Genomic DNA, 26,673 nt, shown 5'->3' on the forward strand with positions numbered 1-26,673 from the left:
AGAGTTGATATACATATATATATATATATATATATATATATATATATATATATATATGTATATATATATATATAAATAAATATATATATACAGCACAATACTTCAGTCTTGAATGAAGAACACTCAGTGTCTGAGAATTCCCAGTGTCACTTCCCAGTACATCACTTTTCCCATTTTAAAAGTGACGCTCCGGCGGCGCAATGGAGTTGTAAATAAGCCCCCAAATGTCTGAGTGTTCTTCGATTAAGATTGAAGATTGAAGGATTGCACTGTTGTAATTATCTATATAAAAATATAAAACATAATTGGGACAGTCATAGACAGCATATTGGACATTGGGTCTGGACATAAACAGTACATTTATGTAATGCACTTGTAATCTCAAGCACTATAGAGAGAAAGGGACCAGTTTGCAATGCTCCCATATCCTAGTCTGAAATTTACAATCATAATGCTTACGGTTGGTGGACATTTCCCACTGTCCTGATATTCACAAAGGATGTGGGAGAATACTCAAGCTGTTGCAAATTTGCATAAGTATTCACATGCATAAACATCCACGACCGCACATATTGGGCAGGTCACATTTTCAGAGCAGAAAGTAGGCGCAAATGAACCTGCTTTTTTCACAACTTATTTTTTTGGGGAGAAAAAATGTCCTTCGCCTGAGTCTCCCCAACACATTTTGGGGTCTTCTCTTTATTTATTTATTTTATTTGCGAAGTTTTATATAGCGCTGGCTAGACCCGGAGGTATCAGAGCGCTTTACATGAGGATCAGACCGTTACAGGTTACATGGTTACATCAATTACAGGCTTCAAGTAAAGACATAGGAGAAAACGAAAATAAGAGACGCCGGGAAGGGAAGGAAACACAACGGGGCAACGAGGAAAACAATGTCAGATGTCCGGCTGGGTAGGTGTCAGTCGAGGGGTTGAATCAGATCCCAAACTCCTCTATCGCTGCATAGGACAGCTCCACCGGGCATCGGCCAAGGTTGCTTGGGCTCCAAAGTAAGTACCAACAGTTATGGTATCTGTCCAGGGGGCATCGTCAAAGTTCCATCAATTGTTCCACCCATTGTTTCCATTATTGCTGAAATATGTCTGTCCCCGAATCAACCGGTCGAAATTAAATGAATTCCTACATGCTGACAAGTTTGCATGGTGTGCACCAACTTTTTCTCATTTGCTCGTTGTTAGACTTGGCATTTCTTGACATGGTTACCCCAGACTTTTTGCCTCTACCTCCTCTATTTTTGATGCTGTGATGGATTTCGTTTTACTGGCTTAGATGATTTGGGCACTTTGCCACTGCTGATCAGTTTTAAAGTGCAAGTGCTCCCTTTATAAAGTGTTATGGTAATCGGTTGTCCATAATTGGTATGTTTGTCTTACTAGTAAAGTTCCTAGTAAAGTGCACTATGTGTGCCAGGGCTGGTAATGCAAATGCTACTAGTTGGCATGCAGCACTAATTGTGTCACCCTCACAAGTAGCCTTGAAAAGAGATCTCAGGGCTGCCACTGCAGTGCCTGCGCACAGTTTGTTAACTGCCTTGTTGTCCTGACAAGTGCACCCACTTGCCAGGCCTTACGCTTCCCTTTTTCTGCACATCAGACACCCCTATAGTAGGCCCAAAGTACCCCCCTGGGCAGGGTGCAGTGTATGTGAAAGGTAGGACATGTACTGAGTTGTGTACCATGTCCTGACAGTGAAATACTGGCAAATATGTTTTCCACTGTTGCAAGGCCATCTTGCCTATAGGACAGAATGGGGAATGCTGTGTCCCATGTTTCCAGCATATCTTTCCATAGGCATAAGATGGAGAGATGGAGTTTAGAGTGCCTGAATTCACAATTTAATAACACATCTTTCTATGAAGATGGTTTTTAAATTGTGTGTTTAGAAACCACACTTTCAGAAGTGGCTGGTTTCTTGTCGTGACCATCCTGTGTGCCTCTGACTGATTGTGTATTGACTGTCTGGGTTTGGATGTGACAGGGTCTGGGGAGGTGTCCCGACACCAGGAAGGAGTAATTGAGACAGCACAGGCTGGCCTTCATTTGGTGTGGTGGGAGGAGTAACCCTTTGATGCGAAGAGGGCTGTGCTGCTGCCACTAAAGAATGGCTCCACCTCCTGTGGTGCGTCTGAGGCCCAGACCCTCACTATCCAAGGGAGAGGGTGTGCACTGGCAGGAAGACACCCAGAACTTGTTTGGACGGGACTCAGAGCCCCCTGAACACAAATACTTCAAAGGCATTTAGGGGTATAAATGTAAGAGCTGAAACCCCTGAACTCAAGACTGAAATCTAGACTGAAAAAGGATTAAAACAACTTTGTGATCAAGAGGAACCTCTGCCAAAGAAGATCAGCTGAAGAGACTGAAGAGAAGGACTGCCCTTGCTGTGTGTTTTGCGGTTGGCCTGCAGTTTGCTGATTTGGCTAAGGAGAGGACAAGGGACTTTGCTGTTTTGCTGTGTGCTGTGTCCCCATGCTTGAAAGGACTTTGCTGTGTGCTGTGTCCTGAAGTAACTTGTCTCCAAGGGCCCGAGGAGAGCTGGTCTCCTGTTGTGGAAAATCAGGAACATCAAATTTTCCAACTGTGTCTCAGCGACGCTTGGTGCGTGTGCTTTTGCACCCCTGACACTGCTGTGTGGTCTGTGGTGCTGTTCACAAGGTGCCCCGTGACCGCATTGCCCCCGCAGCGTGAAACATCGTCCACGCTGCTGCATTGCTGTTTGTGGCTCGAGCCGTCATCGTAACTGAGGCTGTGTGTAAGGATCGCCGCCGCCAGCCCGAGCCGCAACGAGCTAAAGGATTTCTTGAAGCTAAGGAAGCTGCAAGGTGAAAGGGATCGTAATCGTTGTTCGCCAAGAGGAATCTGCCCAAGATCGTCAATGAAGGAGAAGGCAGCGCCGTAACCTGTCCAGCTACAGCGTCGCCTAGCAACAGAGCTGCAACATCATCGGGGCCGCCCAGCAGGACGTTCGACAAGCGGAGAGAGAGAGCGAGGCAGCGCACCTCCCAGGTAAGGCTTGGACTCCGGCCTGGGGAGATGTGCAGGGGGAGTACAGAAGTGCTCCGATCTCTCTCCGGCTGCACCGCGTTAGATGCGCTGAGTCCCCGAGCAGCCCGTACCTGCCCAGCAGTACCGGGGCCGCCCCTTTAAGCTTACCACCGTTGTCTCTGTTGTTGGCGCCTAGTGGTGCCCGAGTTGTCCCCACTGCATTAGATCATCGTGAATTGCTCATTAACCCATTCGATGCGTGTGACGGAGCAGTTCCGTCATGCGCGTTGGTCGTGCTGTGCGCATGACAGAACCGCTCCGTCGCGGCCCCGCCCGCGCAACGAACCTTCAGCACGGCGCGGTAATCCGCGCCGCGCTGAAGGGGTTAATACCGCAAAAACCTACAAGTTACTGCTGGCCTAATAACCGGCAAAGTGAAATATTACGAATACGCATCTTTTGGATTACTATCGTTTGGTCTCATCGTATTCCTTTTGATAAAGATACCGCTATTATTATAAAACCAGTGTGGTTTCCATTTGTGGTGTTATCACTGTGTTACTGAGAGTGTGGTTGCAAATACTTTACACATTGCCTTGGAGATAAGCCTGGCTGCTTGTGCCAAGCTACCGAGGGTTGAGCAGGGGTTATCTGGGAGTGTGTCCCTCCTTTCCCTGACTAGAAGCAAGGGTCCCTATTTGGACTAAGGTACCTACCTCAGCCAACTAGAGACCCCCAGTTCTAACACCTGTCTTGGAATTTTTACAATTGCCCCTGTGCCATGCTGGTAAAATATTAAGTGTGTGCAAATCCATTTACGAGCATCAAATCCTGTTTTTGTTGATCAACGTTGCCAATTTGAACTAAAATATTATATGTAATTATCTGAGTTAGATGTGGAAATAGCTTTGTAAATTCACTTTAAAGTGATTTGCTCAGAATTGCACGTTTTCATCAAATGTTGAAACCACGATGGACATATATTTCAAGGACTCAAAATTAGCAAATTAGTCCGAAGACCACATTTTCTATTTACTATATGTATTATGACTGTAAATTGGCTGCTGAATTTGCGGCTGTGGTCAATGAGTTGCTTAACTGACTATGAGGCAGGGTGGATGCTGGTAGGTGATGGTGACCTCAGACACATCCATTCTGCTGGGCATGGTGTCTGTTCTGTGGGGGTGCTCTTAGGGTGGATGCAGTGGCCAGAACCTTCTAAACAAAGTATTGATTGAGTCACAAACATGGACTGAATTTACTAATGATCACTTCAGTTTGTTTATCTATTCCCTTGTTATATGTTTTAGTTCATAGATGTTTACATAAAATGATTCATATTATATGTATAGTTTATGTATTGGGCATATGGTTTGTAAAAACCGTGCCATTTTTTTACAGTATTAAATATACTGTGGTAGTAGGTATATGAGATGGTTCTTTTCGGGGTGTTCTCATTGTAATGACAGGTAAGTGAATGTGCTTATTTGTCGCACAGCTTGACTGTAACTCTCAACTAGCCCTGGGCTTCCTTTTCACTGGCTGATGAAGTATCTGTGTCACCTCTTAAGTGCCTCTAGAAAGATTGTGTAAGCTACATATCTAAGGAGCAGTTTATAAAAGTCTTTCTTTCAACAGGTTTACATCCACAAATTGTATGCAAAAATTGTCCAACTGCTATATTCCTTAAAATCCTGCATAAGAATTGAGGTTTTAACAAACGTTTACTGACTTCCATCCCCTATTTTCTTACCTGCACCACTGTTTCCCTTCTTCCTTCTGTCTGCCTCTTCTGTATCCAAGTTACTCTAAATCTCATGCCTATCAGTCTTAAGCTCATTTTGAAAACCATAACTATCCTAATTCCAGCAAGCATTGCTTTTCACATAGCCCCCTCCACAGATCACATATGGGTCAATAATGTACCACAAAGACACTGGTGTGAATGTATGGAATGAGCATGCAAAACTAACACCAAAAACGAATGGACTGACCTCTAACTTTGGGCTCCCGGAAGTATGCTACTCACCCTAAAGCACTTTGATGCCTTGTCAGCTTAAGTATGAACTATATAAATGCAATTTAAATAAACCTTTACATTTCTCAACAGCCTACCCAGCCACCATTGATCGTCGAACACTGGAGGAAGAGACACCTTTATACATTGCCTGTCAAATCGGACACCTTGATTGTCTACAACTTTTGCTGCAGATGGGAGCTGAACCCGACATTGCCGGCAAGAATAAAGAGACTCCTCTCTACAAAGGTACTGTATTCATTCTGGCTATCTTGATCTATCATTTTCACTTAAAATTGCAAATGAGTCATTGAAATATACTCCTTTAGCTTTGGAATATATACTACCTTTATAAAAAGAACAACAGCAATGAGTTATATTGGCCCTACGCTGATGCCTAAATGGGTTTTAACTGTCCATAAAAGCTTTGAACCCCAATATGCAACTTTTATTGGGTGAGAAACGAGTGGAAAGTATCCCAATTCTTTGGGAGTCCATTTATTTCATTGGAGGTCACACAACTGGCCATGTTGGAAGAGAGACAACAGTGACTGGTAGTGAAGAGCAGAAGACTTACATACACCCCAAATATTCTTGTTTTTTTTAAGGACTTTATGAGTATACTTCTTCATTATGGAAGGAAGGGATTAAGGACATGGCTGAATAGGTCATCTGTATATCAAAGTATTGATTTCAGGTTTAATTCTGGAAAAGATCGGACGCCAGTGCACATGATCCGCAATCCAGGTCCACATTCCCTATTGAGCAATTCTCTCACAAGTTTTACAGAAGCATCTTGATTTGATTTTGTTGATAGCATGAATTGGAGGCCTTTTCCAAATCTATTATTATAGTACAACAGAAGTGTACCGCTGCCATGTTTGCAGATGCCCAGTAACAGAAACACACAGGAGAACTCCTATCAACTGGTAAGTTCTTGAAATACTGACTATATTTGGTCTATGTTAGACCTGGCATCCTTGGTGTGGTTTTCCCTGACTTTTTGCCTCTACGTCCTATGTTTTTGATGCTATGCTGAATTTTGTTGTTGCTGGTTTAGATGCTTTGGGCACTTTGCCACTGCTGATCAGCGTCAAAGTGCAAGTGCTCCCTGTATAAATTGTTATGGTGATTGGTTATCCATGATTGGCATATTTGTCTTACCAGTAGGTCCTAGTAAAGTGCACTAAGCGCGCCAGGGCTGGTAATTCAAATGCTACTATTGGGCCTGCAGCACTGATTGTGCCACCCACACGAGTAGCCCCAAAGAAATGTCTCAGGCCTGCCACTGCAGTGCCTGTTCGCAGATTACTAACTGCCATGTTGACCTGGCCAGTGTACCCACTTGCCAGGCCTTACCCTTCCCTTTTCGTACACTTAGGACACCTCTACGGTAGGCCCAAGGTAGCCCCCTGGGCAGGGTGCAGTGTATGTGAAAGATAGGATGTGTGTACCATATCGTGATAGTGAAATATTACCAAATTAGTTTTTCACTATTGAAAGGCTATCTAGCTCATACAACAGAATGGGGAATGCTGTGTAACATGTTTACCTGCATATCTTCCCATAGGAGTGAGATAGAAAATTGGAGTCTGGTATCCCTGAACTCAGAATTTGATAACGCATCATTTAGCAAAGATGGTTTTTAAATTCTGTGTTTGAAAATAGAACTTTTAGAAAGTGGCTATTTTCTTGTTCAACCTTTCTGTGTGCCTCTGCCTGTTTGTGGATTGACTGTCTGGCTTGAGAGTGACAGGGGCTGGGATGGCTCCAGGAGTCTGGGTGAGTCAGCACTAGGCTGAATAGACCTATCTGCATTTGGAGTGGTGGGAGGAGTAGCACCTGGGCCTGAATAGGGTTGTGCCTGCCTTCCACAATGCTGGCTCCACATGCAGCGGTGCATCTGAAGACCCTGGCCACATTCACAAAGGAAGAAGTTGTGCACTGGCAGAGTGCACCCAGAACTGGTTTGTACTGGGTCCAGGACCCCTGATACAGAGAGAACAAAGACATTTGGGGTATAAAAGTAAGAACTGAAACCGCTGTAAAATTAGACTACTTCGTGATCAAGAGGAACCTGGTGCCAAAGAGGACAGCTGAAGAGACTGAGGAGAAGTACTGCCCTTGCTGTGTGTCTGGGGTTGGCCTGCAGTTTGCTGTTTCTACTGAGGAGACGACCAAGGGACGTTGCTGTGTGCTGTGTCCCCTGCTTGGAGAAGGACTTTGCTGTGTGCTGTGTCGTTCTGAAGAAATGTCTCCAAGGGCCTGAAAAGAGCTGGCTGTGAGAAGTTGGGCGGTATATGCTGTCCACTAATTAAAGTGGGCACCCTGTACCAGCCCAAACAACTCTTATTGATGATTAGGTTAAAGACAACCTTTATTGAAAGCTATCCTAGTGGCAGCTATGGAGAGCAGCCTTTAGGCTAAGTCTAGAAGGAATGTAAAGCAGATTGTTTTACCAGTTCAGAACCTCCTGAATGACCAAATGAAAGGAGAACCACACAAGAGACATATAAAATATATGTATTTATTACTAAACACTCTCTACCAACCTCTTTATGAGATTAGCGCACAAAGCACACAATATTGAATCACTAGAACGACAGTAAATTGCACAATACACAGCAGGCTCCAGGGGAAGACCAAACCATATACTAAGAAAGTGGTATAACAACCACGACTTAACTAGACACAGTGCCTAGAGCATGTAGAATCGCTGGGACCCCAAAGAACCACCCAAAGTAGTGACACAGGGGACTCATGGAGGACGGGTGCAGTGTGTGAACACAGGCGCGAGCTTCATACAACCCTATGGGAAAGTCGCGGATGGAATTTTAGAGTTTAAGGACACTTCGGAGAGGACTTCAAGCAAACCCTTTGGAACATAGAAGGTTCTAAGGCCAGCACTCTTGTGAGTACTGAGGTACCCGTCTTACCTATCCCAAAGGAGCTGGGTGCATAGGGGTCAAGTCGTGTCAGAAACCCTTGTCGTTTTCAATGGCGTGATGTGAAGAAGTACTGCTGCCGGGAAGATGAAAAGTGTCCGGTGGAATCCAAGCCTGGATCTGAGGTGAGAAGGACCTGAAAGCAGAGGGGACAAAGTCTGGGTCACTTCACAGTGACCAGGGGCACGATAGACGAATGACCACCGATGTCAGGTGCTTCAGGTGAGATGATGCGATGATCAACTCTGCAGCCACGGGGACCAGGAGACATCGAGGACAACCAAAGTCTGAAGGTGAGCCGTCCCAAGAAGGATGTCGAATGCTGGGAGGTCAGTGTCTGGACCGAACACCAACAAGCCTTGGCAACTGCAACCCACACGGGCAGAGGAAATCAGCTTCGGTGAGAACCAGCAAGGCCCTGGGGACTCTCCAAGCTATGGAGAGTCAGGGCACATCTGGAGGAACCTTCACAGGGACCCACAGGCCAACGGACCAAGGATCGCGAAGGGACCTCGAGCTGAATCACGAAATACTAGCCCATGGAACACTTGTGGAGTGTAGGCCGGAAATCTTCAGTGGAAATACTGCTCGTGGTCAGGACTATACGTAGGCCAAAGCACAGCCTCAGGGATCGCCAAAAAGCATATGCTTCTGCAAATGTACGCAGTGCACAGGAGTTCGGGTTGCGGTCCCCACGAAGGATACTGGTCACAGAATTGCTGAGAGAGCAGATCACCTCAGAGACCTCGGGAACCTACCTCCTATGTTGCAGAAATCTTCGGAGTTCTCAGGAGCTTGGGAGATGCAAACTGGTCAGATGCGTTAAAGGTGCGTGCCTTGCAGGGGAGTAACTCCTTTACTCCAAGGGAGATTCTTCGGTCATCCAGCGTAGTGTAGATCGTCGAAGTACTTGGTTTCTGTAGCAGAGTTTAGTTCAGGTAAAATCTAAAGTCCTGTAGTCAGGGTTCCTACTTTATACCCAAGGAAAAGGTGGGACAAACTCTGGGGACCCACCTATAGGAGGGTCAGGACAGAGGGGTGGCTACACACATGTCCTTTGTCCAGTTTCGGGTCAGAGCAGGAGCAAATGGCTCCTGTAACCAGTAACCAGTTTGAACTGGACTATGCACAGGGACACCAAATGTGCCCCCAGTGCAGACTTTAAACACTCTCAGAGTGCACCCACCCAGCCCCAATACACTAAATCCTGTCTGGGAGGTGGTCACACCTCCCTGTGACAGGAAACCTATTGTCAAGCCTTCCCTTGCTCGAGCTTGGCTCAGAAGCAGGAGGGCAGACTCGTGTCCCTGGCTGGCAGCATCCATTTTGTGATGCCCAGGTCGAGAAAGCTAGTACCGGGTAGCCCGGTGACCCACAGTAGTGGATCTACAAGGGAGGAATCATACCTCCCACACCAGTTACTGGTGTGGAGGTATGATTCCTAGGTGTTTTACACCAAACACGACATGTTTCTAGGCAGCCGTTTTAAAGTTAGCATTTACCTCGAGGTTATAGTACACTTAAATATATATGGTTGGCTGCATCACAAACAACCCCGGAAAATAGGCTCCAAGGGCTGCAGAGGGGCTCTGCTCATGCAGGGGCCTCCTCTCACATAAAACCCAGCACCCTACCTTCAGGATTGATAAGGCCTGCCATAGGGGTGAACCTATATCCAAGTAAAGGGTGCATGCACCACCTTACACAGGCTGCAGTAGCAGACCTGTGATGTCAGTTTCAATGGTACCTCATGGGTTGCGCAATACATGCTGCAGCCCCTGGGAGGCCTCTGGGGTACCTATGCCATGGGTACATAGTATACCATATACTAGGGACTGATAAGGGTACCCCAGAATCCAATCTGGAGTGTACCTAAAGTACATGCACAACCAGTTTTGGGAGAAAGCAGATGAACTGGGGTCCTGATTAGCAGGATCCCAGTCAGACTAGTCAAAAACCAGCAAAACACCAGGAAAAAGTGGGAGTACCATGCAGTCAGATTCCACCTTCCTACTCTGGCCTCCTGTTTTTGTAGTCCCAGGAACAAAAGGACTTCACCCTCAGCTTCCCTGAACTTTCTTGTTGGGAGTTCTGACCTGCCAGGAGATGCCTGTAACTGTGTGTGAGACTCTTGCTGTTGGGAGCTGGAAGCGAGACGCAATGAAGGAGAAGCATGTTGCTGCCACAGCAGCTGCCGTCGCATTGTCAAGGAAACGTGCTGCCACTGTTCGCCGCCGCATCACCGGAGAAGTATGTCACAGGGCCCGTCACATCGCTGAGGTAGCGTGCCGCTGATCGCCGTTGCATCACCTGAGATGCGTGTTCCAGGGCCTGTCGCGGCTCAGAAAACCACCGATTTCGCCGCAAGGCCATCGGGCATGTACGCATCACCTCCATGTTGTCGCATTGCATCAAAGATGCCATTTTTTACGGATCGCGCCCGATCGTCGCAACGCATCGAGGCGCCATCTTGTCGCATCGTAACCGGAGCGCAGGAAGAGTCAACGCATCGCCTTCTCTGCGACCCTTTTGTTTGTTCTGCGTTACGCATTCAAGGTACTTTGAGAGTAAAGTGTCTTATTTATCATCTATAAGCTTATTTTTGCAACAACCTCTTTAGAGACATTCTACTGAGTATCTGTATGTTGGATTTTAGTCGTTTTGGTCTTGTTTAGTTTAGAAAAGGTACTTTATTTCTCTAAACTGGTGTGGTGTCCATTTGTGGTGTTTTCACTGTGTTACTGTGAGTATTGGTACAAATACGTTACACATTACCTTTGGGATGAGCCTGTCTGCTCATGCCAAGCTACCAAGGGGGTGAGCAGGGGTTATCTAAAGTGTGCATCCCCCTTACCCTGACTAGAAGCAAGGGTCCCTATTTGGTCAAATGTACCTACCTCTGCAAACTAGAGACCCCCATTTCTAAAAGTCTCCATTGGTGCTCAGATCTAAATCTTAAAGTATTCCACATACTCTGATATTATTCTTATCATCTATCGCATTGCACTGATAAGTGGCCACAAAACGACATGTTGTGACTTTGAAACACACCTAAATAAATAGATGCAGTGACAACCTTCTAAAAAGTGGGTGTTAGAAGAGTTCCTGTTATTTCTCAATGCCAATTGGCATTGTTCCTCAAGTAGATATCACTGTGTCATGTCAGTGTATTTAACTCACCTTTTTCCAGTTAGACAGCAGCTCTGAAAGTGCCTCTAATAACCAAAAATGCCAGCACAAGGGACAGTGATTGATAAACATGACCTTGCAATAGGACAAGGCTTGCCACAGCAGAATCCCACCGATTTGTGAAAAAGAAGCCATGAAGATAAAACAAGCAGTTTGTTGGAGCATATTCTGGCATGATCAGGTGTCTCTCTTCATATCCATCCACCGCAACCATCCTCCCCGCCACTGTCCAAGGACTAGAACCTTCAGCCTCAACATTCTGTTGGACTAAGGTAAGTGGGAGAAAAGTGTAGGGGCAAGGAGGATACTAAGGGAAAAAACGCGGCTGCTGTGCGGAGGGGGACTACCCTTCCCAGGATCCTTTGCAGCGGACAGGAAGCGGAACCCGAACCCGCCTCCTGTATTCTCGCGCCTGGAGGCGCTTAAAAGCAACGTGAGCCCCTGACAAAGCGGGCGACATTCTAACCTGCATTCGAGGCCAACACGCTCTGTCTCACCTGCCTGATTCCCTGGGTGCAGTTTCGCGACCTTCGTTGTCTCCCTCCCGCCGCCGCCATCCTCAACGCGGCCGCTGTGCGGAGGGGGACTACCCTTCCCAGGATCCTTTGCAGCGGACAGGAAGCGGAACCCGAACCCGCCTCCTGTATTCTCGCGCCTGGAGGCGCTTAAAAGCAACGTGAGCCCCTGACAAAGCGGGCGACATTCTAACCTGCATTCGAGGCCAACACGCTCTGTCTCACCTGCCTGATTCCCTGGGTGCAGTTTCGCGACCTTAGTTGTCTCCCTCCCGCCGCCGCCATCCTCAACGCGGCCGCTGTGCGGAGGGAGACTACCCTTCCCAGGATCCTTTGCAGTGGACAGGAAGCGGAACCCGAACCCGCCTCCTGTATTCTCGCGCCTGGAGGCGCTTAAAAGCAACGTGAGCCCCTGACAAAGCGGGCGACATTCTAACCTGCATTCGAGGCCAACACGCTCTGTCTCACCTGCCTGATTCCCTGGGTGCAGTTTCGCGACCTTCGTTGTCTCCCTCCCGCCGCCGCCATCCTCAACGCGCCCGCTGTGCGGAGGGGGACTACCCTTCCCAGGATCCTTTGCAGCGGACAGGAAGCGGAACCCGAACCCGCCTCCTGTATTCTCGCGCCTGGAGGCGCTTAAAAGCAACGTGAGCCCCCGCCTCGCGGGTCCGCGCGCGGGCAGCGCCGGGCTAAGCCCGGGCAAAGGGCGGGCCGTCTGTGGCCGTCCGGGGCCGACGGAGGCCGGGCTGGGCCACCCCTTTTGGTCTTCCAATTAGATGGACTTGCTGTGTAGGTAAGATTGGGTGGAAAACATCTACTCGCGTTTGCGCTTGAGAGTTCTGGTTTGCTTATGAGGATGGGGAAAACGGTGCCCACTAATGGACCCATCCGGCCTAATACCAGACAGAATACATCTATTAATACCCCTCTCCCAAGTCTAACAGCCATAGACCGCATGTTACAGAAAACCATCGGGGTTGTTGTATCAGCAATAGAGACCACTGAAAGACGCCTCTCACTCCCTATTGGATGTGCCCCTCCTGTATTGCCGGTTGATTCATCTACTACCGTGGCTAATTCCTGCGATTCTATGTTGTTGACCTCCTATATTGGATTACCAGGCCCTCGTAAAAGTACTGAATCTTCTACAGTGGCTCATATTGTACAACCTGATTTGTCACCCAGGGTAAGCAGACTTTCGACTACCCCGGATCTTCAGGGACAGGACTTAAGTACAGATTTTCAACCACCTAATGACATTATTGATCTAGATGGTAGTATTACCCATTTGTCACCTAATGTTTCAGACTCAGCAACAACTAATGTTGCTACTTCACCGGTTAGAACTAGAGGGCAAAAGGCCAAAAGCAAGTTAAAGCACATAGAGAAAATTCAGCCCGCATATAAACAAAGGGGCAAAACCTGCAGGAATTATTCTAAAAAGGCAGGTAACCTATTTGGTCGTAAGGGGGCGTTACCTGTAACTCAGCCAAATGCTCCTGTTGTCCAGTGTGATGATATCGTACATATGGTTGGCAAGGAGGGTTTTTGGGAGAAGATGGAATCTTTATTTTCGACACGCATAGGGCCCATTTTAGACAAAATATGTGATTTAGAAGTACGGATGGATTCCATCGAACAACATTTAACACAAATCCCCCACTTATTTAAGTCTACCCAATCGTTACTGGTTACCCCGCAAATGGAACCTACTATAAATAAACCTGCATCTGAAGCTGTTCCACGTATGATTGTGGGTGTTAAGGACAAACCAAGTGGCCAAGTCATCCAACATTCAGCCCCTAGTACTCTACCCCATAGCACTAACAACAACAGTTGTAATTTGACTGCTCAGGGGAATCATGAAGAGAATGGTATAGCTCCGCAGGAAAAAGCTGTCACCTTTATGGAAGGCACCGAGAAACATGGAGGCTCAGCAACAGATCAGTTAAGGGGCACTCGTCAATTTGATGATTTCAAAAGTAATAATGTCCCTCCTGTTATAAACCTGCCACCCGAGTGCGGAGCATATGTCGCAGTTTTGTGTAACATCCCCAGATTACGGAAAGGGCAATTGGAAACAAATGCTTCTCTTAAAAACAAAACCCTTTATTGGTTAAGCAAAAATTGTGGGTTCTCAATCCTAGATGCTGACCAGATCTTGCTTACTCAAAGAGTGGGTTGGATAGGCCCTACATCTAAAGGTTTTGAAGGGGACTGCGTCATTATTAATTTTGGATCACCTTTTTGGGTTCATAAAGTTTTATCTAGAGCCCCTCCGCCTTCTAGTTGGGAATATAATACTACCCTCTTGCCACTTGCCTATTTTTATAAATTCCCTGACTTTAACAATTCAGTTTTTGGCCATAGGGCACCTCACGCTAGGAACAAGTGGCTGCCTATGGGACCTGTGGGTAGTTCTGTGTTCTCCCCTTTACCACTCTATAATAGGTTTCAATGTCTGTCACAATTGGAGGATAACGATTGACACGGAACTTCACTAGATAACATAGTGGGAAATTCAGATAAGGGGACTATGGCGAACCCCAACATATTTATGAGGCAAAGTGAAGTCATTACCAATTGTCAGGAACCTATTATAACGAATGGGTCACTGGTTATAAATGACTCTAGTGCGCCTGATATTTTAACAGCTAGCATACTCAGCGAGCCCATCGTGAATTTGGAAGTATCAACAAACAGGTACAATGATAAGATCGCCAAGATCCCAGAAGGGTATTCATTAACAACCTGGAACATCGCAGGTCTTGGAAGCAAATTAGGTACTCCCTTTTGGCTGGATTTTATTAACCGTGGAAGTGACATAATTTGTTTCCAAGAAACATGGTGTACAGATTGTGTCACTGTGGAAGGTTACACCTCATATTGTGTTGATGCGATACCTTCTCCAATGGGAAGAGCTAAGGGAGGACTATTGTTGCTTATCTCAACTAAACTGATTGGATGTAAAGTTATCTCTTACTCTATAATTGACAGTTTTAGTCAAGTTTTGCGCCTAACATTCCCTGTTGGAAAGGATCTGGTTCTAATTAACTTTTATAATAATAACTTTCGCAGGGATAGGGGAGCTTGCTTAGTTTCACTGGAAAAAGAATTGGATAATGTATTAAATATCTCACCTAAGTTGACTGTTGTTGTGTGGGTGGGTGATTTTAATATCCAAGCTTGTCCCACCACATTTATTAACTCATGTGGTTATATGAACTCTTATTCATCCACGGCAGGGACTAAGGACGATATGATACATTTCCCTCATTGTGACTATGGCATGACCCTTAATGCTCTAATGGCCAAACTTGACCTTGAGCTACTGGATTGCACCAAGAGATAGGGCCATATTAAATGTCCATCATTCACTGGCCGAGATGCAAACAGTAATATTGATCACATCTTATTAACTAGCAATAGTCCCTATGTGGACCTTTGGATAACTGAACAGGTGGTTAGTGACCACAATAGTATTTCCATAGTCCTGTTGGCATGGGGTAACAAATTGACTAATACTGATTCCACAATTACCGATATTCTACCCATCAGACCGAATGGAATGAGAATCAAATGGGATGGTGTAGACCCACATAAGATCCAATCGGTTGTGGTAAATAGTTGTAGGGACAGCATTAATTACTGTCTAAGTGATGAGGTTACCTCTGGTAAACTTTGTATGGAATTCACTAATATTAATAAGGTGATAAGCGATGTTTTAACCCGGAAATCCAAAGGCCCAAAACATGATGGTAAGAAGTGGTTCAATTCTGAATGCACGGAGATATTAACTAACTTAAAGTTAGCTTTAAAGTCCAAACCCCGTGACAAAACTTTAGTCCGTAAATTACGATATGCTTATAAACAAGCTGTCCTTGCCCATAAAAAGGCGATGAGATCAGATGCCTGGGATAAGCTAGGCTTTGCAAGTGAAACCGGAAATATAAAATTATTTTGGGAAATTATAAATAGTCCCTTTTTAAAGGATGATCATATCCCTGAGCTGACGTCCCATGTTAATTGCACAGAATGGATAGAACATTTTTCTAATATTTTTAATCCAGATAAGGTTTTTTTAGATCAGTTTTTATTAAATAATTCTATTTGGCCATTTGTGCCACTGATGATTGGTGTCGATGAGGTGCGGGAAGGGATGGCAAATAGTAAAGGGGGCAAGGCACCAGGCCCGGACGGTGTCCCGATCGACTTATATAAAGCCGAAATAGATCTATGGGCACCAATCCTGACAAGAATTTTTAATGCTGCATCTGAGGGGGATTTTCCAAAATCTTGGGCAGAATCATTGATTGTCCCTCTATACAAGAAGGGTTCTCGATCCGAAGCATGTAATTACCGCCCTATTTCATTGTTAGATTCTTCAATTAAAGTACTAAGTAGGGTACTATTAAAAAGATTGGAAGACTGGGCTGCAGATTCAGACATTCTAACCCCAGTTCAATATGGGTTTAGGAAAGGCATTGGGACTATCGAGCTATGTCTTAATCTGGATTTGCTTATTAATAAATATACCACAGTGAAAGGAGGTAACTTGTTTTTATGTTTCGCTGATTTGAGCAGTGCATTTGATTTGGTGGACCACTGGCTCCTTTGGCCAGTATTGCTTGACCTTGGTGCACCGGAGGAGATAGTTTTCTTTCTAGCAAGACTTTATGAAAAACTCTCTTGCAGTGTACGCTATGGGCCCACTGGCGAGCGAACTCCCTTCTTCACCGTGCGTAGAGGTATAAGGCAAGGATGTGTTATGGCACCTTTTTTATTCTCTCTCTTTATTAATCAAATTGCCTCAACTTTAAACAATATTTCAGCTGATGCTCCCAAAATTGATAATATGGTCGTCTCAGTATTGTTATACGCGGACGACGCGGTCCTAATTTCCCGCACCCCTTTGGGCTTACAACGTCTTATTGACGCTTTTACTCATTTTATAAATGGCAGGAAATTGTTGATTAATAAATCCAAGACTTTTACAATGACTTGTGGTAAAAAATCAAAGTCACCATGCTCCTTTTTCCTAGAAGGCTCAAAGATCCAAGCTGTTAAAACATTCTGCTATTTAGGTATTAATTTTGATGGCAACGGTAAATGGACTAATGAGCAAGTAAATATTGGACATAAAGTAAATAGGAATTCTAATGGTATTTTTCGTTTTGCAACGAAAATAGGGGACTATAGAATAAAGGACATGGTCACCATATATAATGCGAGATGCGTTTCTTCAGCTCTATATGGAGCTGGATTATGGGGTTACTCCTCCACTGCCCAACTCCAGATAAATGAAAACAGCTTCCTCAAACGTCTGTTATGTGTCCCGGCTGCAGCTTCCACAGACTTGATTCACCAGGAAACTGGCCTCAATTATATTTCTGACCTGGCTGCAGTACGCCCTCTACTATTATGGCGTGCAATATGGCACAAGAAGGAAACTGCATTCACACAGTCTGTAATTAAAGACTGCCTTAAGCTAGATTTATGTCATCGTATTCCGTGGCTAAATTACATTACTTCTTGGTTTAATACTCTGTTTGGAATTAACATTCATTCAGAGTATATAATACCCCTTTCGAAGAAAGAAATTAAAGACACGTTCATACTGTATAAGATGGAAGAAAGAAGTCAGCTATTTCGGTCTCAAAAAACCTCTGTCTTTTATAGGCAGCTTAGCCTTAAGAGTGGGCTACAGTCGTATTTGGTGGATGTGACTATTAAATCGCACCGTTTTGTTTTAGTACGTTTAAGACTAGGCATTGTACACCATCTTGTTTCCTTCCCTGTTATAGGGGCAGGTTCTAATTCAAACTGCCCATGTGACAACGTTTCTAAACAAAGTTGCTGCCATTTCCTGCTATTTTGTAAATGTTATGTCTTTTTAAGGAAGTTTTATTTGAAACCTATCCTTTTAAAATACAATATTCGTTCTACAGCTGACGCAATGAACTTATTATGTTCCCTTCAAAGCCCAGACGTCTGCTTCTATGTTGCATCTTTTATTCTGAAGTGTAGAGCTGCCAGGAAATCCATAGTTTTATGAATTGTGCAACGTGTTCTACAATGGCTATCATGTATACGTGTATAAGTTATTATGACTATTTTGTGGTGCCATAGATAGATTCATGTCCACCCATGATAATTTACATATATTTGTAATAAACTAGTGCAAGGTTATTCTGATACACTTGAACTTGTGCATTAGTTTTATTATGGCATGGGGGTGCCTTTTATCATGTCATGGATTTCACACCTAGGCACATGTCACTTTATTCTTGGTATGGAATGTTTCTTAGATTAGTGAATTTTTGTTTCTTGAATAACAATTTTCCATACCTAAACTTTGTACTATGCACATATCACTTTATCTGTAAGTGGAGTTTATAATTTGTTCGATTCCTAGTCCACTGTGCAACATGTAACAATTTTTTAAAAATGACATTTGTCGGATTTTTATTGATGTGTATTTATGTATGGTTCTTTTTCAGTCCGTGCAAGATACTGGTCCCGGCTCAGTGATTTATCATTAGTTGTAATTAAGTCAAATATATGTCTTAAATTTTTAATATGTATCATTATGTGTGTTCAGCTTATGTGGTTGTATTTATACTAACCGAATAAAAGCTTTTTGACTTGACTTGAACACAATGCCCAAAAAGTATTCCTGATCCGATGCATTTACTTTTTGGACTGTCAAGTAAAGTACATTTTATTGATAAGTTAATTAAGATTGTATGAAAGATCAGCCTAAACTACAGAAACTGTAATAGCGTTGAAAATTTCCACTTGTGCATTTCGTGCTATATGCATGTCTACACAGCAGTGGCGGCCGCTCCATAAAACGATAATCAAACAGCCAGTTTGTAGTAATCTGTATTGTATTTATTATTTTGCTTTCTCCCTAGCTGCTCAGTCATTGTAAATGTGATGCATGGAAGGTTGATGTGATTGACATAAATGGAATGTTCGGGTGCCTGGATACTGGAGTGTGACGGAGTATGGGTTGAGCAGCAGGCAGACTGCTCCCGGTGGGGCTGCATCACATGAACTCAAATAACTTGTAACTACAACTAATAAACCTACCTGAAACTCCACCCTGGCCACGGACCTCATTACTGCAGATTTTTGGTGACGATTTTGTGACTTACTCATGCGTACTACTGGTCGTAAGTAAGATCAAGAGAAAAGGAACACAAGATTGGCTTCTGAAGAAGTTTACAAAGTCCACAGAAACACCACTTCAAAGGAACATCAAAGAAGTTTACAGAGTCTACATAAACCACCTCTTCAAAGGAACACCAAAGAGATTAAAGCAATGCAAGAAACTTAAGACTGCATGCCCTGCAGCTTTTCAGCCCCATCAGTGGCCTCTACACCAGTCATTCCCAGCCTGGGCATGCAGCTTTTTACATCTTATGCCCTTTTACAAGTTGCAATGTTTTGCATTACACCAACAAGGTGGTGTCTTGGTCCTTGGAATGTGCATATGCTGTCTGTGAGTTCTTCCTGCTTCGTTGTACAGTGCTATGCCTACACTATGGGGTGTGAAGACAGCACTTCATTCATTGTCTGGATTAAACTGACAACCCGTTTGGACGTGGGTACAATTCTTATACTTGGGAGATCCGGCAGCATTGTGGACAGTAATGCGCTGCTCTGCGATTATTTTACAATCGGCGCTGAGGGATACGTGTAAGTCCATTGAGGCATTTTTTTTTAGCCAGGCATTTTTGTATGCAAAGGTTAATATGACCGTTACGCTGTGTGTGACTAGCGCGTGGCTCACTGGTTTGAATGCCTTGTTCTACCACGAGGATCTCCATATGTGACGATCCACCCTTTCACCGTTTCGTGCATGCACACTCCTGAAGCCATAGAGCACTTTTCGTCACTGCGTGCCACCATCTTTGTTTTGGAGGCTGCACGCAGGTTCCGAGACTGGGGCAGTGCGCAAGTCTCTACATTACTAGTGGAGGCATTCACGCGGCGTGGAGCACCTACAGAGATGGCTTAACTTTCTTGGCATCATCCATTGTTAGTACTTCACATTTACAACGTGAGCTGGCAGGTGTCTTTATTATCACCATTCTTGTACCGTTGTGTTTCTATGGTCACATTTTTGGATTTACTATGTGCTAAGTTGGATGATATTTCTTAAAAAAACGATTTTGCATACTACAAATCTTCAACAGCTTTGCAGCAAATTCTTTACGAGAATTCTCATTATTTACACACACGTCAGATGCTTATACGCAAAAAACATTAGGAAATATGCACCACTGTGGCATGACAGGGGTGAGAGGTCGCTCACTGGCGAAGGATTTCTTTGTTAATGGTCATTGTGTCTTCATTTGGCAATGTTTTTCATTGTATTTCTGCCTCTTGTTCTTTATGTCTGTGTTGTCGTCAAACTGACATTATTTACATGTTCTTGGTTATCTTTCATGGAATTGTTGTTGGGTGTTGTCTGCCCATTCCTTTCACGTTGAAGATGTGTACTGACCCTTACTTGAGTGGTGGTCACACATTTTCGTGGTTTGTCATACCACACTCTTTGGAACTAACGGTTTTGTGTTATGGCTTGTTTTTAGTTGTCAGTGTCCCTTTCTTGAGGGATGGGAATGCGTTTTAGTCCCATTTCCATGCATTTAGTCACATTACCCATACATGAGGGGTGGCTTAAGGGGTGACTCTTTTTTTTCCGCAGTAAATGGGTGTTAGTCCCATTTACACAGTTGTCATATGAGTCACAGTCACATGTGACTAAATGGATGTTAGTCTCATTTACTCAGTTTGTCATATGGATTTCAGTCCCTTTTACATTGTTTGTCATATGGGTTACAGTCCCATCTTGCATGCTCGCTCTTCCAACCTCTACATAGGGGTGTCTAAAGGGTGTGAGTCCCATGTATGCAAGTTGTTTGTTCACGCTACCAACCTCTACTTAGCGGTGTCTAATTGGTATGAGTTCCATGTATGGAAGTTGTTTGTTCACGCTACCAACCTCTACATAGGGGTGTCCAATTGGTACGAGTCCCATTTATGCAAATTGTTTTGTGTACCCTTCTTTGAGGGATATTTATGGGTAGTCACCCTGTTTACAGGTATACTTTTGTTGATAATCGGTGTGTAAGTCACCCTGTGCTGCATGTTTGCTGTACAATGTATATGTCACTATGTGCCACACACGTTGTTTTCTGATCCTATGTCATAGTGGCTGTATGGATAGCAGTCAACCTTCTTTTCATTCTTTCCCCTTACTCTTATATATTGGATGTTGTTGGGTGTGGGTGTCCCCTGTCGTTTCAGGTCCATTCACTCATCTGGTGTTTTGGGGACTATGCTTTAATACATTTTATATAGGAGGAGAATGTGTGATATACGTGTATTTGTCTACGCATCTCCTCTATGCTTTTCTTTTCTTAATGGTTAATTTTTTCTTTGCATTTTTTTCTCTTGTATTTCTTTCTATGCCATCCATTTGTAATTATTCTTGCATGTCTTCTGTGTGTTTTCTTTCATGCTCACTGTGGTTTTTCTTGGTATCTATGCTGTGATTCGTTCATTTTTAGATTTGTTTGTCTCCTTGTATTTTCTCTACTGTTTCACTTTTCATGGGATTTTCTTGTTTGAACCTTTATCCTTATTTGCGGTTTCATTTTTGTGTTGTGGTTGAAGGGAGGATATGTAGTAATCTGTATTGTATTTATCTTGTTGCTTTCTCCCTTGCTGTTCAGCCTTAGTGAATGTGATGCATGGAATGTTGGTGTGATTGACATGAATGGAATGTTTGGGTGCCTGGATACTGAAGTGTGACAGTTAAAGTATTGGCTGAGTAGCAGGCAGACTGCTCCTGGTGGGGCTGCATCACATGAACTCAATAACTTGTAACTACAACTAATAAACCTACCTGAAACATTATCCTTGCCACAGACTTCATTACTACACCGTTTTGTTAGTGTTTTTTTTACATCCCCCTGGATCCACCCCAAGACTCTGCTGGGTCTAGGGGACGGGTCCAGGGGGATGACACTGCTGGTGGGGGAGTGGTGAGCACCGTCTCAGGTCGGCCAAACCATCATGCGCACTGAAGCTCTCTCTAGCCCCAGCTGCATTGCTAGGGGTGGAAAGAGCAGACACAGGATCCCAGTCTGCCTGGGAGCACAAGTTGACAGCGCTCAGGCAAATCCCGATGCTGCTTTCATCAAAGTATCTGGATTTTCCGCAGTGCAATCTGGGAGCCTGTGCCCAAAAGAAGACCGGAGAAGCGCAATGTGGTATGCGGCGGCATTCAGGTATGTTATTTTTTTTTTTGTCCCCCAACCCTCTTGCCCACCTCCCTCTGCCGGACCTCCCCGCCACTTTGGCAGGGGAAGGGCAACTACTGAAACCATGTCTGCCTTCTATCGATTAAAAATAACCTTGTAGACGCAGACTTCCAAAGACTGCTGTGATATCACCAGCTTTCATTTGAGCCACGAGCAGTTAGTCCCACTGCTATTTTGACTGCTGGAAGGAATACAACAGCAATTCTGACTGGCCACCCTTTCCACCAATCAGAAAAAAATTCCTGCTTAGGACCAGTTTAATTGCTGCCACCAGCCAGTGATTATGACTAAGGGCAGTTTGTAGGATTGTGCATCTCGTTTTGCTTTCCAAGGAGGAACAGGTATTTTTTCTCGATCTGAGCACAAAAGCCACCTTTTTCTTTTGTCTACCCTGTCTGTATTTTGACAGTTATTCAAACTGAATTCTGCTTCTCAGGCATACTAAAAAAGTGCTGAATTCACCAGTTTCTCAATTAATTGAAATGTTATTCCTATGCCTCACTAGAGCAAGGTCAAAAGACACTGAAATGCAGCATCCGGGGTTTGCTTTAAAGCACCAAAGCAACGTTTCTTCTTACTGTTGGACTTGGCCCTTATTGCACAGTTATCCCCAAACCTTTTGCTTCTTCCTCCTATTTTTTCCTGACCTGTTGTTGTTGGTTTTAGGACCGCTGGACACTTTACCACTGCTGATCGGTGCTAAAGTGCATATTTTCTCTGTGTAAATTGTTGTTACAATTGGTTTTCCCTGGTTGGCATCTTTGATTTATTAGTAGGTCCCTGGTAAAGTGCACTAAGTGCTGGTAAATCAAATGCTGCTAGTGGGCCTGGAGCACTGATTGTGCCACCCACACAAATAGTCCTGAAACGGTAACTCAGACCTGCCACCGCAGTGCCTGTGCGCAGTTGTTAAGTGCCATGTTGACTTGGCAAGTGCACCCACTTTCAAGGCCCTAACCTCTCCTTTTCTTACATGTCAGTGACCCCTAAGGTAAACCCAAGGTACCCATGTAGGCAGGGTGCGGTGTATGTGAAAGGTAGGACATGCCCTGATGTGTGTGGCATGTCCTGATAGTGAAATACTGCAAATTTAGTTTTTCACTATTGTAAGGCTATCTGTCCCCAAAGGAAAGCATGGGAGTTAATTTATAACATCTTATAAATATAACTTACCATTGGGACCAGATAGAAAAATAAAGTTTAGTATGCCTGGACTCTCAATCTAAAGATGCATCTTTTAGGAAAGATGATGTTTACATTCTGTGTTTGAAAATACCCCTTTTCGAAAGTAGGTATTTTCTTGTTTAGCCATATTGTGTGCTTCTGCTAGGATGTATATTGACTGTCTGGCTTTGGAGTGACAGTGGCTGGGGATGTGCAGTGGCTCCAGAGAGTCTGGATGAGTCAGTGCTAGACTGAATAGGCCTGATCTGCATTTGGAGTGGTGGGAGGAGTAGCACCTGCACCTGAATAGGGCAGTGTCTGCCTTCTACAATGAATGCTCCGCCCCCCTGTGGTGTGTCTGGAGCCTGGGCTTACACTGACAATGGTTGTTGCTGTGCACTTGCAAAGTGCCTTCCAGAACTGGTTTTGGCTGGGCACAGGGCTTCACTGCACAAAGAGAACAAAGACATGTTGGGGTATAAGTATTGGACCTAAAACCCCTGAACTTTAGACTACTTCTGGAATCAAGAGGAACCTTCACCAAGGAGAAGAGCTTGAGAAACTGAGGAGAAGTACTGCCCTTGCTTTGTGCCTGAGGTTGTCCTGCAGTTGTTGTTTCTGCCAAGGAAAGGAGAAGGACATTGCTGTGTGCTGTGTCCGCTGCTTGAGGAAAGTCTCTAAGGGCTTGAGTAGAGCTTGCCTCCTGTTTTGAAGTCTCAGTAACACAAAGACTTCACCACCAGCTCCCCTGAACTTCCTTGCTGGAAGTTCTGATCTCTCAGGAGTGCCTGTGGCTGTATGTGGCCTCTGGAGGTTGTTTCTGCTACTGGGAGCTGGAAAGCAACGCAACAACAAGAAAATCGACGCATTTCTCTTCTTGCGTAATTTTTTCTGATGCAACGCTGTGGTGCAAGAAGAATTTCCCCGCACCGCCGCGCTGCTGCTGAAACCGACGCAGCACCTGCCGCCGCTGCATAAATCGACGCATCAAGGGATTGTTGCTGAAGAAACTGACGCAGCGCTGCTCGACGGTGCCGCCAATGCCTCCCAGGATTTCCACGCATCGACCCTGTGCAGCAAGTTTTCCCCGACGCATCACCCGCGGATCGGAGTCGTCTCAGAATTGACGCACCGCTTCCCCCTACAGACCAGACCTGATGCCCCCTTCCCCTGTGTCCAGCGGGACTATAGCATCGCATCCACAAAGGTCTCAGAGATCGACGCATCTCTTTGTTTTCGATTCTCCCCATCGCTGCGGCTGTTTGGCTTGGTGAATTTTGTCACAACAACAGGTACTTTGCAAGAAATCACGCATCCATAGTTTTCTATGGGCTCAGCTGCTAAATCCTTTGAAAGTCATTTTTCTTAATACTTGTATGATGGTTTTTTGTCTTTTTGGTCTTGTTGAGTTTAGATGAAGGTACTTTATTTCTCTAAACTGGTGTGGTGTCCATTTGTGGTGTTATCACTGTGTTACTGTGAGTGTTGGTACAAATACTTTACACAAAGCCTTTGGGATAAGCTCCTGCCAAGTTACCAAGGAGGTGGGCATGGGTTATCTAAAGTGTGTATCCCCCTTAAACTGACTAGAAGCAAGGGTTCCTATTTGGGCAAAGGTACCTACCTCTGCCAACTAGAGACCCCCATTTCTAACACTTAGATTTCATGTATTTCTGAAAATCTGTCTGTACAGAGCCTCATAACTAAATGTCTGAAATGACAGAGAAAAGTGCACGTTTCAGTCAGGGCCGGACTGGCCATAGCGGGCACCAGGCGTTTCCCTGGTGGGCCGAAGAGGTGGGGACCATTTTCATACCCATGGGGGTCTGTTTTTGTTACTGGGGGCTGGCTTTTCCGCAGTGCTGCAATATCAGCACCCTGTAACAAAAGTGGGAGCAATGCTTCTCACTAGCTACCCTCCCCCCCACCCCACTCAACCGCGTCCTGTGCTGGCCCGAGCAGCAATCTGCCAGGGCTGGTTGCTGTTCCAAGTCCAGCCCTGGTTTCAGTGACTTCTATAACTGCTCTTGGGATGCAATTCATTGCAGAATATAACAGACTTTTAATGTTTGACAAGCCCAGTAAAAACCATCATGAGATTTGCTGTTTTACCTCTGATGCGGAGGGTTATTATAATAAGTAGGCTTAAGGATGGTAACCGTAATGGCGAAGAGTAGTACTAAATTTCGAACAAAATAAGTGACAGGTCCCTCATCAGGGGGCCACAGCCCCTTCCACCACCCACTGCCCCATCAGTGCAGCCAATGGCAGTACCAATACAACTATTAACCATCACACACCTGCAAGTCTAACAATGACGACTATTCCAGGCCCCCAAAGCTATAAGAATAGCTTGGGCAGCAGTTATTCGACATTTTCAATGTATATTCAATTACTAAACAACTGTTGATGTGCTGACCTCTGAACTAGACAAACAGTGCCACCATGTGGCAGACTGTCATAAGTGCTGGGGACAATTAAGTGCCAGTGCCCAGCACCGAAACCACTGGCTCAAATTAAGCACTGCGCAAGAGGCATTAAAACCAGTCTGGCCAGGTGGTGCTAATGTACGCAGTGGTCTCATTGAACACCATAGTACAGGTGCTAATGTACGCAGTTGTCTCATTGAACACCATAGTACATTACTGCAAGAGTGCACAGCTGTGCTACATTTATTTTTGTGGCCTTCATTGTTGTTTTGTGCCACTAACAATCATTGTTCAGATTGTTCCTATGATAAAAAAACACAAATATTACATTTTTGTGCCATAAAATAGCACCGCCTCCTGCAAAAACAATTGGACAAATTACCAACCACTGACAGTATGTGTTGGAGTGCTAATCAGCACCTTGATGAAAAGTTTTATGACTGAGGCTCTTGTTTGAACGATCATCATGAGACACTCATGTCAGAAATGGTTGTGGTTATGTAACACGTGCTTCTGTAGGACAATGTCCCGCAGCAAGAGGTCCACTGAAACAAATATATGGGTGGTTAGTTTTAGTTTTATGTAAAGATTGACACAATCTAGTGATTAAGCAGAAGTGGCTGCATTTGCTGATATCTGTTCTGCTTTCAGTTCCACTGTACTCTGTAGCAGTAGCGGCTCGTCCTCTGCCAAATTGGCAGGGGGGGTCCAGAGGAGGGAGGTGGGGTAGAGGGTTCGATGACCTGAACATTGCCTCCTGGTGCATTGCGCTCTTCCAGTCTTCTTCTTCTGGGGAACAGGCTCCCAGACTGCACTGCGGCTAATCCTGATGCTGCATGAAAGCAGCGTCAAGATTGGCCTGAGTGCTGTCAACTTGCTTTCCAAGGCAGACTGGGAGCCTGCCCCTGCTGTTTCCAGCCCCAGCAACACAGCTGGGGAATGAGAGAGCTTCAGTGCGCATGACCGTTTGGCTGGCCTGAGACGGCCTGCCAAACCGTCATGCGCACTGTAACAGTGCCCACCATTCCCCCACCAGAAGTGTCATTCCCTTGGACCCGACCGCCAG

General features: G+C 44.9%; 1 protein-coding gene across 1 annotated transcript in view; it reads left to right on the plus strand.

The window, feature by feature from the left end:
* ASB2 (ankyrin repeat and SOCS box containing 2) overlaps positions 1 to 26,673 on the plus strand; it is a 274,707-nt gene that overhangs the window by 153,380 nt on the left and 94,654 nt on the right. The window contains exon 5 of the mRNA XM_085626478.1: positions 5,119 to 5,274. Within this exon, the coding sequence (XP_085482604.1) occupies positions 5,119 to 5,274 (156 nt within the window). The remainder of the gene's footprint in view (positions 1 to 5,118; positions 5,275 to 26,673) is intronic.

This window comes from Triturus cristatus, chromosome 9 (assembly GCF_964204655.1).
Source record: "Triturus cristatus chromosome 9, aTriCri1.1, whole genome shotgun sequence".
In the NCBI taxonomy this organism is placed as follows: Eukaryota; Metazoa; Chordata; class Amphibia; order Caudata; family Salamandridae; genus Triturus; species Triturus cristatus.